Below are 15,787 nucleotides of genomic sequence, written 5' to 3'. Positions count from 1 at the left end.
GAATGAGTGCATTTTTATCATGTATAAAAGCAACATTTTATCATGAAATACAGGAGGAAAATACTGTATTTGTGTATATTTTGTGTGTGTTTGACCAGCAGAGGGCAGCTGTCACCTCTGACTCTGCAGTAGGCATCTGTGGCAGGGCTGTTTTTATATTTATTTGACTTAAAGCTTGACAACAAAACATCCTCATTTACGCATTTACTTATTAGAGCTGTGTGTTAAATATTTATGAATTAATGATCTGTTTGTGTGCATTCACTCAGATATACAAGCGCGAATCTGGCAATTTAAAAAAATAAATATTAAAAATTCAGCATGCAAAACAAACAATGCATTTCATTAGAGGCCGCTGCAGCCGCACAAAAGCTCCATTAAAGATCCATAAAGGGAGATCAGAGAGATAAAATGGTGTGATCATCAGAGTGTTTCAGCTTCTTGACTCCTCCTGCCTGCATGGAGGAGGAGGAGGAGGAGGCGGGACTCTTTAGGTGCACCTAAACAGACGGAGGGGTTATTGCATTGTGCTCAGTGTGTCAGTGCTGCATCCACCGAGGAGGAGGAGGAGGAAGACGAGACAGAGAGGAGAGGGCCACACGTTAACCCTGAGCTGTTTCAAACCTGCACACAGCAGAAGGAGAAACAGGAGGAATCTGCGATCATCCCCTGCAGAATTTCCACCACCCACCCCCCCCGGACTGTGTCGCTGCTTTGTCGCCGGGCTGCTGGAGCAGAAGCCGGGGCACGACTCGCCGATCGGTCGGTGTCTGCTTGGAGGAGGAGGAGGAGGAGGAAGAAGAAGAAGGAGAAGGAGAAGGGACGTGATATGAACCCCTCATCGGCTTAGGCGGCAGTGCAGCTAAATAGCCCCGTTTTCAGCGGGGCGGAGGAGGATTTAAAGAGGACATTTCTACCTTTTTTTTTTAACCTGCAGCTGAGAGGCCGAGACACACGGTGCAGCCATGCCCGGGTTTGATTACAAGTTTCTGGAGAAGCCAAAGAGACGCTTCCAGTGTCCGCTCTGCAGCAAGGCGATGCGGGAGCCGGTCCAAGTGTCTACCTGTGGACATCGGTTCTGTGACACCTGTCTGCAAGAATTTCTAAGGTAGGAGGGTGTGTGTGTGTGTGTGTGTGTGTGTGTGTGTTTTTGTCTGTGTGTTTAGAGGGAGATCCACCTCTCTGCAGGCGATACCGGAGCGGACAACCTTCCTCGTCTAGTTTCGGTCGAGCAGCGACAGTAAATAAAGGATGTGTAGGTGTGTCCTGCTCACCTTTCCTCAGAATTAGATATTTTTAGTGTGTTCTGACACGATGACACAGTGACAGTGCAAACATGAGGCCTGGTAAACAGCTCCTGCACTCAACAACCCTCCTCCTGCTACATGCAGGTGATATTTCTGCTCCACACGTATTGCAAGGATCTGTTGCCTTTATGAGCCGGTGACTGGGTGGCACCGTCAAAGATTAATTGTCTGTTTGCACCCGAGTGAAAAGAGCTGTTGTGCTATTTGCGCTTGATTGCCTGGTTTTGCTCGAAAGATCAAATTCAGCGTTGAGAAGAGGCTGTTTGGGGTGAGTGGATGGGTTAAACACAGAGGACTCTGGGTCTCAAGTGCTGTGTGAAGTAAGAAGTTAGTGTTGACTCACTATTTTTAAGCCCAGCTGACTTATTAATTTTTGTGCTTTTATTATTATTTTTAGTTTTCAGTTGCAGTTTGAATAAAGCAACAAAACTACTTGATTAGTTTTAGAAAAAGATCATAGTTTGTCTCTGCCATGCAGGTGTAAATAGCCAATGTGGCTGGGTGTAAATAGCATTGTTGGCGAAGGACACGTGGGTACTTGACTCTGGCATGGCTAAGATATATGTACCTGGGTGTAAATAGCCTATCTGGTGCAAATAGTTACACTGTCTCTTTACACCCCATGTGCAAAAATCATTGTTGGCTGCAGACACATGGGTGACTGTCTGCTATGCTACATACATACACCCTGGTGTAAATAGCTGCATTGGCTGTTTACATTCTGGGTGCAAATAGCATTGTTAGCTTCTGACACCTGAGTGCTAGTTTGCCATAATTTAAACCAAGAGTTCAGCGAAATTAGGTTTAAAATGAGTAAATCCAGATTGAAAACTGAAAGTATAGAAGAGCCCCCCTTGTTAACTTTACGCTGCTCTGTATTTCTTAACAAAGCATTGCATCGTTTGCTAGCTAGCTAAAAAGATAACAATGTCTCACATTGTTTGTTGGCTGGCTATAAAGTTTTCAAAAAGAGGTCAGGTTGTTTCCTAGCTAGCTAAAATTTTGAAAATAGTTATGTTTTCTAGCTGGATAAAAAAAATGTTGCCTTGTTTGCTAGCTAGATAAAAAGTTTTTAAAACAACATTAAATTGTTTCCTAGCTAGCAAAAAAAACGTGGCTAACTTCTGAAATGTGATTATTTTCTGGTTTCTTTTCTCCTCTGTGATAATAAGGTGAATATTTTTGGGTAGTCTTAGGCTTTGGAAAACAACGACCAACATTTTTCTCAATTTTTAGACATTTTTAGACCAAAGCTATTAATAGAGAAAATAGTTGTTTGGAGTCCTTGTATAAAAAAAACAAAACAGTGTGAAGACTGTATGAAATCTTTAACACTGTGCAAAAAAGGACGAGGACGTTGTCATTGTTCTGACAAAGGAGATGGTTTTTGATGTGGCTGCTGCGTCATCCATGAGTCAAAACATGAGGTTTGCAATAATGCACGTTGTTGTTTGTATCTTTTGCAGATTTCGTCTGTTTTAACTAATTAGATCATTAGTTTGAAATGATCAAGCACTGATGTCTTTGATGTCGTGGTGTTGGTGTCCTGCAGAGGGCCTCTGCCTCCCCATCCTGTCTGTGTTTTTGCCCCCAGGGTGGCTGAGTCTTCATGGGTCAGTGGGGTTGAGGATGATGAGGCTGAGAAGTGTGTGTGTGTGTGTGTTTGTGTGTCTGTGTGTGTGTGTTATTGAGTCTGCGCCCCTCCTCACCTCCTAATCTGCTGAACATTGAAGTCTGTGTGAAGACCTGTAGAAAGAGAGTCTTTGTTGTATCTCTCGGAAGACTCCTCTGTCCTGAAACAGTCAATAATTATCACACACACACAAAGGAAACTCATGTGAAGCCCAGTTTTAATACCAACAACAACAACATACCTGCAAAGTGTCGCCTTGTCATTAAGTAAACCTCTATAAGATGGAGCAGACGGTTAATTTATCCTCTCTTTGTGTGGTATTTTATGAGGAGTCAATCACACTGTTCTCTGTGTGCAGAGGTCTTTGAGGGGGTTGATATCATGCATATAGAATAAAGGAGTGAATCTTCACTGGGTTCACGATTCGATAATGATTCACCTGTCAAAGATGCAAATACATAGCAATTCTAGATGCATCTCAATCTGTTGCATCCTCAGTTTGCTGCTGTTTGATGGTATTTGTGACTTTTTCATCGATTACTGTAAAACAAGCAGTCAGAAGAAAAAATCAGATTACAAGAGTAATATAAAATATAAAAGCTGCATCTTTCCAATAACAGTATTTGGGTGACCCATTTTAGTACATAAACACAAATCCTCCTGCAGTACATTATAAGTTTTCTATAATATAAAAAATCACCATCATATCTCCCAAAAAAGTAACGTTAGCCCATCGTTCACCTACAGTTCAAGGCAAGACACCGATGCTGCAATGTAACAACACAAATTTACAAATTTATTGTCCAGCCAAGGCAGGGAAATCAATAATCAATGTTGTCATCCCCTCAGACATAAAGATTTCTTACTTTTCGTTGTCACATTACATTGTAAAGTGGATATCTTTGGGTTTTGGTGCGCTGGTCAGACAAAATGAACATTCAGATTTGTCACTTTGGACTCTGCAAAACTGTGATGGACATTTCACTGTCTGAACAATTTCTAACTGATAAATTGAGAAAATAATCAGCAGACTAATTGATTGTGGAAATATTAATCTGTTGCAGCCCTGGGTGTTGAATTTGGATATGTTTAGGTTTGCTTACTTCCTCTCAGAAGCCTGCGAGTTCATGGTTTCTTGTAGGTTCATGCAGGCTGGGCATAGTTGTATGGACAAGATAATCAGGAGATATTCTTTATCGCCACACACGGAGCAGACGTGTTTTGTATTCCGATTATTGAGTCAGATCTGATATAGAGGAGCAGCCTGGGTGTTGCAGACAAACACTGATGTTAATGTGAAGAAAATCAGAGTTTCAGTGATAAAAGATAACAAAGAAAAGACAAAACAGAAACTTTATGTTTGCTCATGTTTGTTTGAGTCACTCTCTGTGGAGAAATTACAGCCTCAAAGCTCTCAAATATACTTAAATATAGCATTGTAATTGTTAAAGTCGGCTTTACAGCCCATAATAAAAACACACTGTGGTTTCTTCATGTGCTGTACAGTGAGAAATCAACTCAATCTCTGCAGTTTTATTTCAGTCTCGGTGTTATTGTAACTGCAGCCGGCTCTGAAAAAGATCTTAAAACGTCTTCGGTTTTACTTGATGAAACTTGAAGACACCCTGAGGGGAAACTCACGAGCAAATAAAACAACATTTGGAATCAGGAAAGAAGGATATCTGATCTAATCGTGAACTATCCCGCATCAACTTTTCATGCTTTTCACAGCCCGCCCGCATCAGAGAAACAGTCTGCTGCTTGACAGGAGAGACATGGCGGGGATGTGAATTCATGCTCTGAATACATTAGCAGCTCTGTCGTGGGTTCCCAGTTTGCACCTTGAGTCATCAGGAAGCCTCCTCTGGCTCACTAAACACCAGCAAATTGCATGTGGTTGAAAAGCAGCAGCACAGATGAACAAAGAGAGGCGAGGGAGGAACAGCGTTCGCTGCTGATCAATGAGTTTGGCCCGACGCTTTGTCTGCCTCATCCTGCCCGCCTCCGCCTTGCCTCGTCCTCCAGTTTACACTCTTTTTTTTTTGACTCCCACAGACTGACTAAATTTACCAAAAGTTTCCCAACTTCAGAAACTTTTTGTTGAGCAACTGTTTCAGTTTAGTCGGGATGTGAGTGGAGATGTGAAGATGATTCCTCCCAGTCTGACCTGCATCATCTAAACCCCTAACAGCTGTGAGACGTGTGCGTCTACGAGGAACAATACCACTGTCTAACTGAGGTCTGAGGTTAATAAATCATTAACTTATGCTATAAATCATCAGTAAGACCGTTTGATGGGTGAGATTGTTTGACTACTAATTTCTAGAAAAATCTGGACCAGAATTAATTTATCAACACTGTAGATATAATGATTAAAACTCTTCATTAATGACTTATTTACAGGTATGATGGCCGACTTGGACATTATTACCATTTATTAGATGATTAAAACGCTTTATTAATGACTTATTTACATTTTATAATGGCTGACTTTAACATGACAATCATTCATAACAACAGACATTATGATTTAAAGTCTTTATTAATGCCATATCAACATTTATAACTGCATATCTGATGATTAAAACTCTTTATTAATGACTTATCAACATTTATAATTGTAACCATGATGAATAAAGGTCTATTATTGACTTAATAACACTAAAAATGGCAGACTTGATGCTTAAATGGTTTTATTATTGAGTTATGTACACTTAAAACTGCAGATTTGATGATTAAACCTTTTTATTAATGACTTATTTAGACTTAAAGGTGCAGACATGTAGCACTGAATAATGGATTATAATGTTTATACCTGCATTATTATCAGATGGAAAGGAAAACACCCGCTAGTGAGATTTTTAACAACCTGGCAACACAAAATTTGTTCTTGTGAAGGCTTATAATTCATCTTCAAATTATTAGTAAATGTTTTTTTTTTAATCATTAGTTACAACTTTAGGACTTTTAATAAAGAGTGCCTTATTAAAAACTTGTCTCAGATTTTACATCAGATTGTGAGACGTCTGAACAAGTTGTTTCAATCAATAAGATCTTGACATAAGCTCAAGTTGTCTTCCAGTTAAGTAAGCCTGTCGGGATGAATATATCTCAAATAAACATTTATATCAACAGATCAGGTGATACCTCAGCATTTCTTCTACTTCCTGACTCTAAACAAAACCTCGGCCGAGGCGACCGGCTGCATCTTCACCTCTCTAATTAACAAAGTGTGCCAGTTGAGGCCACTTTCGGCTCTCTGCTGGGCCATCCAGCGCGCGCATCTTTTGTGAGGAGAGTTGGAGTTTATCGAGGCTGACAGACAGTTTGTTAGCTAATGCTTCACCCATTGTGCAACCGGGTTGATCCTTTCCTGTAATTATTGGTGGCTGTGTAACATCCAGCCCGGGCTTGCCAGGCGACTCTGCCCACTTTTACACTGACAGCTCCGTTGACGTCTCCAGAGTCCAGCGCTCTGTCGCAACAAGCCGCACAAGAATGCTGCTGCTGCTGCACGGCATTGCTTCAGTGTTAATCATCACTTTTCAAAAGTCGTTCAAATATTTCCTAATCGTGTAACACTTTACTTTAACTTAGCATATATAAACAGTATATAAACAACCCATGAACAAGTTATAACGCACTATAATGTAGTTTTAGGCAGATAAAAATGTTCAGTAATGTAGTTGTCAACAATTATAACTTCTCCTGAAGACATTATTTACATTATTACAACTATTTGTATTATATTGTCATTCATTATCTGTTTATACACCAATAAGTGACTAATTAAGAGTTATTAATGCTCAAGGCTATAGTTATTAATGGTTATAAGTCATTATAAAGATTGAAATAATGCAAAATATGTTTTACAAACACTGTATAAGATGGATATAAAGATATTTTAAGTGTTAATGTGTTGTGTCAACAGTTATAACTTCTCCTATGAAGACATATTTCCTATTATTAACTGTGTTCTACCATATTGTCATTTTTTATCTGCCTCCACTTATGGGTGCTTCACAGGAGTCAATAGTTGTTGACAAGAACGTAAATAAACGCTTGTATCTGCTTACAACTACATTATAGTGTGTTATAACCATTTATTAAATGTTTATGTATACTGTTTATTAGTGTTACACAGTTCTCAGTCACACTGACTTATTTTGAAAAGGTTTAATCTCTTCACTTCAAAGGTTGTCAAAATAAAGTGTGACTTCCTGAGAAGAAACACATGAATTGTTCTTAGTTTCCCATGTCTCTACGCTGCACCTCCTCTGTGTCCACAGGCATGTTAGCATGTGATGCTAATGGGCTGTGTTTCCGCCCCGGGTCTGGAGGAATGTTTAAATACTTAACAGCAGTCCTGGAGGCTGCTGCCCCTGCAGCTCCGAGGGAAAAGTCACGGCAGGCCGTCCATGCAGCTTCAACACTCACTGCAATCAAATATGAGTCACATGCTTCAACAGCTCAGTGTGTGCTGACCAGGCAGGCCTTTTGTTTTGCAACACTGCCTCTTTAATAAAGGAGAATCAACACTTAATGGCAGGGCTTATGGCCGTGCCACTCATGCCAGGTCTCACGGCTCATCAGTCGTGGGTCTTCCTGAGCCGCAGTAAAGCCATGCGATGTGACAGCGGCGTCTCTGCGGGGATGATGCAGTGCTGTGCCACGGCCCTGACAGGGATGTAATTGGTTTGTTCGGCTCGGGAGCGTCTTCCTACAGGCCCCCACGCAGTCGTGTCGCGCTGCAAACTGCTGACTTACCCGGAGTCACGAGGAACTCCAAAGTGGGCTAATACGAGAGTTTTTCACGGCTCGATTATTCACTGTCCAAAAGCCAGGGGAGTGTTTTCTTTGGAATGGGCCGTGATTCATCGTAACTTTGATACATCTCCTGTGTGTAGCGTGGTCTTTTCTCTCCTCACTGATGTAGGTGATACTCACTTCTTCCGCTGCACTCTCCCACGCTTTGATAGTCTGAATACCCTGATGCTCAATCACCAGCATTATAAGAACTACAGTCGAACGCCTCGCTTCCTCTTTTATTCTTCGTCTTCCACCTGCAGCTGTCTGTCTTATTTCATAATGTAGGAAGAAATGAATCAACACTACTTTCTGACGTCATCGCAATGAAGGGTTTATTATGGTTCATAAATCAGTCATTTAGGGCTGCAACTAACAATTATTTTCATTTTCAATAAATCTGTTTAGGTTAACTGTTTAGTGCATAAAATGTCAGAAAAATTAAATGGATGAAAATGAATGAAAAATGGCCATCATGGTCACGTTTCGGTCTCCCAAAAAGCAAAAAATCATTAATTTACTCATTGGAGTAACCGGGATCAAACACTGTTGCAAGGTAAACAACTTAGACAATTAATCACGGATCAAAATAATTCAATAATTGAATCAACTAATTTCAGCTTCGGATCAAGAAATCATTTCCTAATACATTACAGATCAGTTATAAGGCTGTATTAACCCAACACTGTGGTTGCCAGGTTGTGTAAAATTCCTCTGGCTGGTCCTATCTTTTGTATTAAATGCTGTTAATCTATTAAAGTTGGAGTAGGCAGTTTATTTTTTGGTGTCATTGAGCAAAGGATAATGTAATATATAATATAAAGATAATATAAAGCTACAGCTAGCTTATCTTAGTTTAGACTGGAAACAGGGGTAAACATCCAGCCTGGGTCTGTCCAAAGGTAACAGAATTCACTAAGCTGCACTAAAAACTAATTAACACCTTGTTTCTTGTTTGTTTAATCCATACAAAAACTTTCTTTGCCTGAGTCTCTGCTGGCTGCCACAAAAATAATCTGTCATATAATCTACAGCAACCACACGTCACACTTTCAAATCAGGTGTCCCAAGTCCTGACAAATATCTGTAAAACAATAAAATGTCCAGTTTTCTGTCTCTTGCCAGGCCACCATTGTACATAAGAATTTGTTCTTAACAACTTTCCTGGTTAAATAAAGGTGAAATTAATAAAATAAAATAAACTGGTTTCATACATGCTTGCTTCTTCTGACAGAACCTGTCAGCGTGCTAACGGTTAGCTGTTATGCTAAAGAGGAAGTCGTTCATTTATAAAGAGTTCCTTCCTTCATGAAGTACCTGACAACAAAAATGCTGCACTCAAGGCGTCCGTGTTGTTGAAAAATGCACTCGGTAAATAATTGTCCCCTGTCCTGATGAAAACGACTGTGTTGTGTGCATAAGTTCCTGCATGTGCATATGATACACTTAAAGCCATAATATGTAACATTTCTGCATAAAAATGTCTAAGAACACTAGAAATATGTTATATAATTTGTTTAGTTGTGTATTTAAATTGTCCCAAATGTTTCTAACAATGTTCAAACCCATTTATTCAAAGTAACTATAGTAGCTATAACCTAGGTTCCGGTTTGGGACTTCTAAGGTTATACTGATTTTTAGAGGCGCTGGGAGACAGATTTCCCTCTTGACTTTATGCTAAGCAAAGCTAACTGTCTGCTTGGAGCTTCATATTTTCTGTAAAGACACGAGAGCGGTGTCAATCTTCTCATCTAACTCTCTGCAAGAAAGTAATTAGGCCTGTTTTCCCGAAATGTCAGACTGCTCCTCTACAGAGCTGAAGAGACAAGTGTGTTGCTGGAGGACAAACACCTGCCAGAGTAAAAAAAAGAGCCAAAAGTTGTTGTGATTAATGTCTGATAAGTGACCGTAAAGCTGTAAAAAGTGATTTAAATCAAGCAACAGTTCTGTCAACATGTGCTAATCTGGGCCATTTCACTCCTTTAAACACATGATGGATCCACTTCTGTCCATTGTGCGCGCAGCCGTGCAGAGGGATGTATAGAGGCTACTGCGACGGGGCGTTTCTTAAAGCGTTAAATGGAGCTGTGTTGCATTGGTGCCCACTGTTGTGTGTAAGTCTGCCACTTGAGGCAGCTGGGGCTTTGTGTCTCAGTGGGTATCTGTATCTGAATGGGAGCAAAGCCACGGATGGCTGATGAATGACTGTGTGTTCATTACCGTCCCCGTCCCTCAGTCCCATCACAGAGACATTCACAGTCCCCCGCAGGTGTCCGAAAGATCTGCGCGGGCATCCTGGGTCCAGATCCGGAGAGTTTTGGGGGGACTCTGCTGTCCCATCCTTCTCTGACGACAGTGGCGGTCAGTGAACTGCACACACAGAGGGATGTTGTGTTGCGCTGAGAGGAAGCCCTCAGGCCTCCGCTCTGCTCTTCAGGCTGTGTGAAGGCCTCTCAGAGCTCCGCTGTCAGCTGATGTATTTGGGGTGACGGAGCTGGAAGGAGCCCAGTAAATCTTAACACATCAATGCATAGAAGGAGGCGAAGAGGGACACGTGCAGAGAAAAGAAATGCTGGGAGATACAGCGGCGTTTGTCTGGGAAAAGAACAGTCAGTGCTCTGTATATTCTGCCTAAATGTACCTACACTCCCCTCATGATGAGCTCTACCTGTGAAGTCACAGACTGACGAGCTGTGCTGCCCGCTCTTTTCTCTTGATTCTAGCAGCAGTGACTGAGTGTTCCTGAACTTTACACGTCATCACACTCATGGACTTTGAAACCAGTGATTATATGAGAGAAGTCACTGATATTTAAAGTTCAACATGGATGTTTATTTCCTGCTGCTTCAAACTCAGTACTTTCTAAATTAGATTTAGAGTTTGAAAAAGAGTCCCTTTAGCAAAAGCACATTCACTCCAATTGTTTTATTCAAAATGTGGACTTTGACTTGTGGAGTTTGGTTCAGTTATGGTTTATGAACTATGTCTGCAGTTAACAGTTGTGTTTATTACTGAATAATCTGCCTATTATAAGATGTTCCTAAGGAATGTAACAATGAAGTTCAGGGCCAATACTGAAATGATGTTTAAAATAACAATTTGGCTGATTTGAGATGTTTCTTTGTGGTTGTTTGTTTTGTTTTTGTTTTTATTTATTCGCCCTTTTGTGCCAGAGAAAAGAAAATATTTTAATTAGAAAAAAACACATAACCAACATGCAACATTTAATGAGGGCAGAACTTTTGTGACACAACAGATAAACATCAGCCGCTGCCTTCGGTGAATGTCACCTTGTTTGCTGATGGGTTAGTTGCAGTCAAAACAGGTGAATATCAGCCGATAAATCGCTGCATCCTAAGTTTTCTTGATAAATCAATGAATAATTTTGACTGTAAGATGTCAGAAAATAGTTTACAGTGATAAACAACATATTTGATTAGCTTGTCTTATCCAAAACCCCAAAGATATTCTAGTTTACAGTCATATACGACAGAGAGAATCAGTAAATCCTCACATTTGAGAGACTAGATGTAACTGTTGGTTGCTATATTTTTCTGGAGTCCCGACCTGAAAGTCTGCTCATGGTTATTGGCTGATGGCTGCACACTCACTTCCAAACAGACTGAAGGCCAAAAATGTTCCACGTAAAGCAAAATAAGAGAAAATAAGACAATACAGGCAAAGGGAAGGGTCTCTGCAGATACTGACACCACCACACACTTACAGTAGGTCATAACTTATGATTTAGAGGGATTATATTTATATGAGTCTATACATTGTTTTTGATTAATGATTAATCGTCTAAAAAGTTGCAAAAATTAATGTCAGATCTAGTGTGAACAACATTTGAACTTGGATGCACATTAAAGTAGCTGCACTAAGCTGAAAATGAAAGCCTGAGAACGTAACCCAAACAAACAACAGGAAACGACCCTAAATCACTGTGTTTTATGGGTGTAAGGAAATGGATGTTGACATTCAATAGCCAGTAATTACCTGTGTTTAGAAAAGCTAGCATGAAAAACTGAAGTCAAACTGCTGCTTTGACCCACAAAACCTGGTTTAAAATGAGTCTGCGCTCACTTTGTATCAACAACACCAGAGAGGAAAGATCATCACAGTCAGTTTTTCTTACTAACACCATGACAAACATATGGAAGCTCATTTCTGCCAATCTGATGATTTTAAAAAAAGATCCTGCAAATCACTGTAGTGAGAAACCTTCTCAAAATAACAACTTAGTATTATAATTCATTATCTTAAAAAAATCGTATTATTTCGAGATATATGTCATTATATTTGATAAAGTTTGCCAGTATTTTGAGATATCAACTCATTATTTTGAGATGTAAGTCATTAATTTGCAAAACTGTCTCATTATTTTGAGATACAAACTCAATGGGAGAAAGTTTCTCACTGTAATGACTTACAGGATCATCTTTTTCATCACATTGGCGGAAATGAGCTTCCATACTAATGGCCGTGTGATTTTCATGCTCTGATTCACCTGTAAACAAAAACTCCACTTTCCCACTACAGTTTGCAATAAAGAAAACAAACAAAATGCTGCATTTTTCTTCCTTTTTATCACATAATTAGTTGTGGCTTTGATGGACAAAAAGGCCTTTACAGAGAAAACATGCTTAACCTAATTTGTGAATTTGCTCAGAGACAGTTGTCCTCTGAGTGAGTCCATTACCCAGAGACAGACAGACAGACACATGTACACATAGATGTTATCCATCCTGTTTCAGGATAATGTAATCATGGCGAGTCTCCTGGGAGGAAGCTGTGAGGCTTTAGAGATGCAGCTGCGATGATGACATCTCTGAGAGAAAGTGCCCTGACCGTTTCACACAGCTGCAGAGGTCCCTGAACGCACCGAACAGATATATGTTATGAGACTCGCTGCTGTGACAGCTGCGTGCGCGAATGTAAAGAGGCGAGAGCGGACGCTTGCGTCGGGATGAAACTCTCTGAAGACGGAGCGGCGCTTAAAAGTTTCTTAGGTGGATTTTCTCATCGAGATGTTTGAGCCTCTCGTTGTGACGGGGCAGCTCGCCGTGCGTCACTTTCAGGTCATCTGTGAGCTGCGAGGGAGCTTGTTAGCGACAGCCAGTTCAGGCATAATTCATCGCTTTTGAACTGATCTTGAAAGTGACTGATTTGATTTGATTCACAAGACAGAGCAACCTTGAGAGTTCAGCCAGCTGCAGCTGCACATGAGAATACGTCCTAAATGCTCCGACTTGTTCGTTTCTGAGTCCTAAAAAACTCTTTTTCACTGCTACATGAACCGTGACTGCTGGTCCAAATCAGTGACCACACACGCCGTCTTTGTGGTCGAGAACGACGTGTAAGTTTAGTCAAAGGCAATTTGTGGTTTATAGAAAGTGTTTTAAGTCGTGACTCAACCTCCAGACACCTGAATTCACTCACAGAAAGCAGCTTCAAATTACTGCAATTACTGTTTGACTTCATGTTACGTGAAGAGCTGAACTCATCGTCACAGCTGGTTTGGTTGTGAATGACATGTTGTATCTCCAGGCTTTTGTTGTTTTCTGGCCAAATTAAACCAAAAATTGTGAAAGTTAGCAAAGAACATCTGTATTTGTTTTGTAGTTTAAACTCTGGGCCTTCAGGGAAAGGATTTGAGACTTGGTTGGGTACTGTTATTTGTAATTTTTTGTAGTTTTTTTCAACTGATTGTGACGACATTTTACTCAGAGATTTTGGAACACAGATACATTGCTAAAAACAACCCGAGAGGTCAGATGATCAGACAGATTGCAATCAAATAAACCGTTATTTAGCCACATTAACCACTTAAAATGGTGGTAAAACTAAGCCTGAAAAAATTAGTCAATTAATAGATTAGTTGGTCGATATAAATTTGTTGTCAGGTTGTGTAATAATGTTAAATTTAGTCTCTGCGTTCAAGTTACTGGTCTTACCAGAGTGAGTGAGGTTATATCAACAATAAATTAAATGTATTAAATTAAGCAAGGTTCTGTTATGAATGTAATTCTATTATGAATTCAACTTTTTAATTGTTAGAGGAAGAAGGTTTTGTTAATCTTTTAAAGTCTCACTTAAAGTCATCTTTCAAGTAAATGTGCCAGAAAACTCATTATTTGCTGTCCTCTTTTAGTCTAAAGGTGGACATACATTGTACAATTTGAGGCTGTTTGCCATCTGAAGTTTGAGCATCATGACTCATTTTAGAGTTGGACTAAACTTCAACTTCATCTTGCATCGTTTGCCGTCCAGTGTGCAGGAGCACTGAGGACCAATCAACTGCTTTCGAACAGCCATCAGGCATTCAGATGAATTTCTGATGTCAGATATTTTGGTTGGTTCTCATAGGTAAAATTTGAGTCAGTAAGCCTTGTTTAACCTTTGTCTTCTCCTCCAACTAAGTTAAACTAACAAGTGGATTTTGTTGATCATTTGACTACTTATGTGTCTTTGCCACAACTTCTTTTGACCTGGTGGGAAAACATTTGATTTATTTTAATATCTTAAATCAAATGACCACTAAATGATCAGCGGCGACATACAGCAGTACTATAAGAACCCCTCTTGTAGACATGCCTGAACTTGTCCCCGTCCATACGAGCTCCTTTAATACGGATCTTGCGGCCTTTCTGGCCAAACAAAGACGGAAAACATTCCAGCTATGCAGCGAAGTACCTTACCCCTCACACAGCGAGCATGCTGGGACCAAGCCACCAAACCCAGCCCTGCTGCTGCTGCTGCTGCTGGACGGCAGCCAGTTGGCCCAGATCTGAGCAGCATGGCTAGTGTGTACACGTGCCCGGGTATGCATGCTATGTGAAAGAGCTTAGATAAAGGTATGTTTATCATAACACATACAGGCTCTCCTTCCTGTTCCCATAAACTGTGTGAGCCCCTCTGCAAGTTTGTAGTCTTTGCAGTTTGGGTGTTAACCAGCAGATATTTGAGGGTTTTCAGTTCAAAACTATTTCAGTGCTCGGCCTCTGCTATTGTACTAACTGCCCCCTCACCCCGACCCCCTCCTCCAATCTGTTTGCCTTGTGCACAGGTCAGTGAACCAGCCGACAGACTCAGTGTGCGTAAGCGCACAGCAACACACACATGTTCACACTCCCACAGAAATTATTCCAGCAGGACGGTTTTTGTTTTTCTGATTTGTGTCAAACCTTCGTGCGTAACTGGGTTTTCAAAACTGGGCATTAAATGAGCTCCCATCTGAAGAATGTAGAGTCAGACACCATTAAGCCACAATTAGGGCCCATTAGTTGATTAGTCTAAAATTAACTGACAACTGTTATGATAATCAATGAACTCGCTTTTCTTTGCCTTATTGGATAGTCAGTTATAATACAGTTTGTCTTTTGGTTTTGGACTGTTGGCCAGACAGAGCTTCACTGTTGTCTGACATTTTCTATTGATTTAATAAAATGTACCACAAGGAGTTTTAAACTAATAGTGAAACAGTCTCAATTTAATAATGATGCCTCTGTATGACCTACATAAGAAATTAGACCATGAGCGAGAAGACTGGTTATTTCTTTATAGTTATTCTTAATGTCTGCCACCGGGTTTGATTCTCCTTGAAAATCAGATTAAATGATTTACGATATGCAGATCGGAAGAGTCTGTGTTTATATTTTCCCAGACAAAGTCAATTAAAATGAGGCAGGATTTTTTTTTTATTTTAGATGTTATATGTTTACAGCTTTTGTTCACAGTGGCCTGAAAACAGTTGTTAGTTGCAACCCTGCCCACAATCATCACTTGTAATTTCCCAAGGAAGATAAAAAAATAAATGAAAACGTCAGGAAGTGACTGATGCAGATCTTGAATCTGCGTCAAACTGTTCATTGTATCACAAGAAAGGTCATGTTATTATTCATATAAGGAAGTTTATGCTTTTAGGGAACTTGTTAGGCATTGAGCATAGAGTTAGACAAAGATGGGACTAAGTCATTGTTTTGCAAGTCACAAGTAAGTCTCAAGACTTTCCAGTCAGGTTCCAAATCTGGAGTCTTGTCTA

At 40.2% G+C, this 15,787-nt stretch overlaps 1 protein-coding gene across 1 annotated transcript in view; it reads left to right on the top strand.

The window, feature by feature from the left end:
* Window positions 1-539: 539 nt before the first annotated feature.
* Window positions 540-15,787, top strand: part of traf4a (tnf receptor-associated factor 4a) — a 51,134-nt gene continuing 35,886 nt past the window's right edge. The window contains exon 1 of the mRNA XM_084717972.1: window positions 540-1,108. Coding sequence (XP_084574098.1) covers window positions 966-1,108 — 143 coding nt within the window. The 5' untranslated portion in view covers window positions 540-965. The remainder of the gene's footprint in view (window positions 1,109-15,787) is intronic.

The sequence above is a fragment of the Lutjanus erythropterus genome, chromosome 4 (assembly GCF_056507025.1).
Source record: "Lutjanus erythropterus isolate fLutEry1 chromosome 4, fLutEry1.hap2, whole genome shotgun sequence".
Classification (NCBI taxonomy): domain Eukaryota; kingdom Metazoa; phylum Chordata; class Actinopteri; order Lutjaniformes; family Lutjanidae; genus Lutjanus; species Lutjanus erythropterus.
The sequence above is the reverse complement of the archived record's forward strand: the minus strand, read 5'-3'. Positions and strand labels throughout refer to the sequence as shown.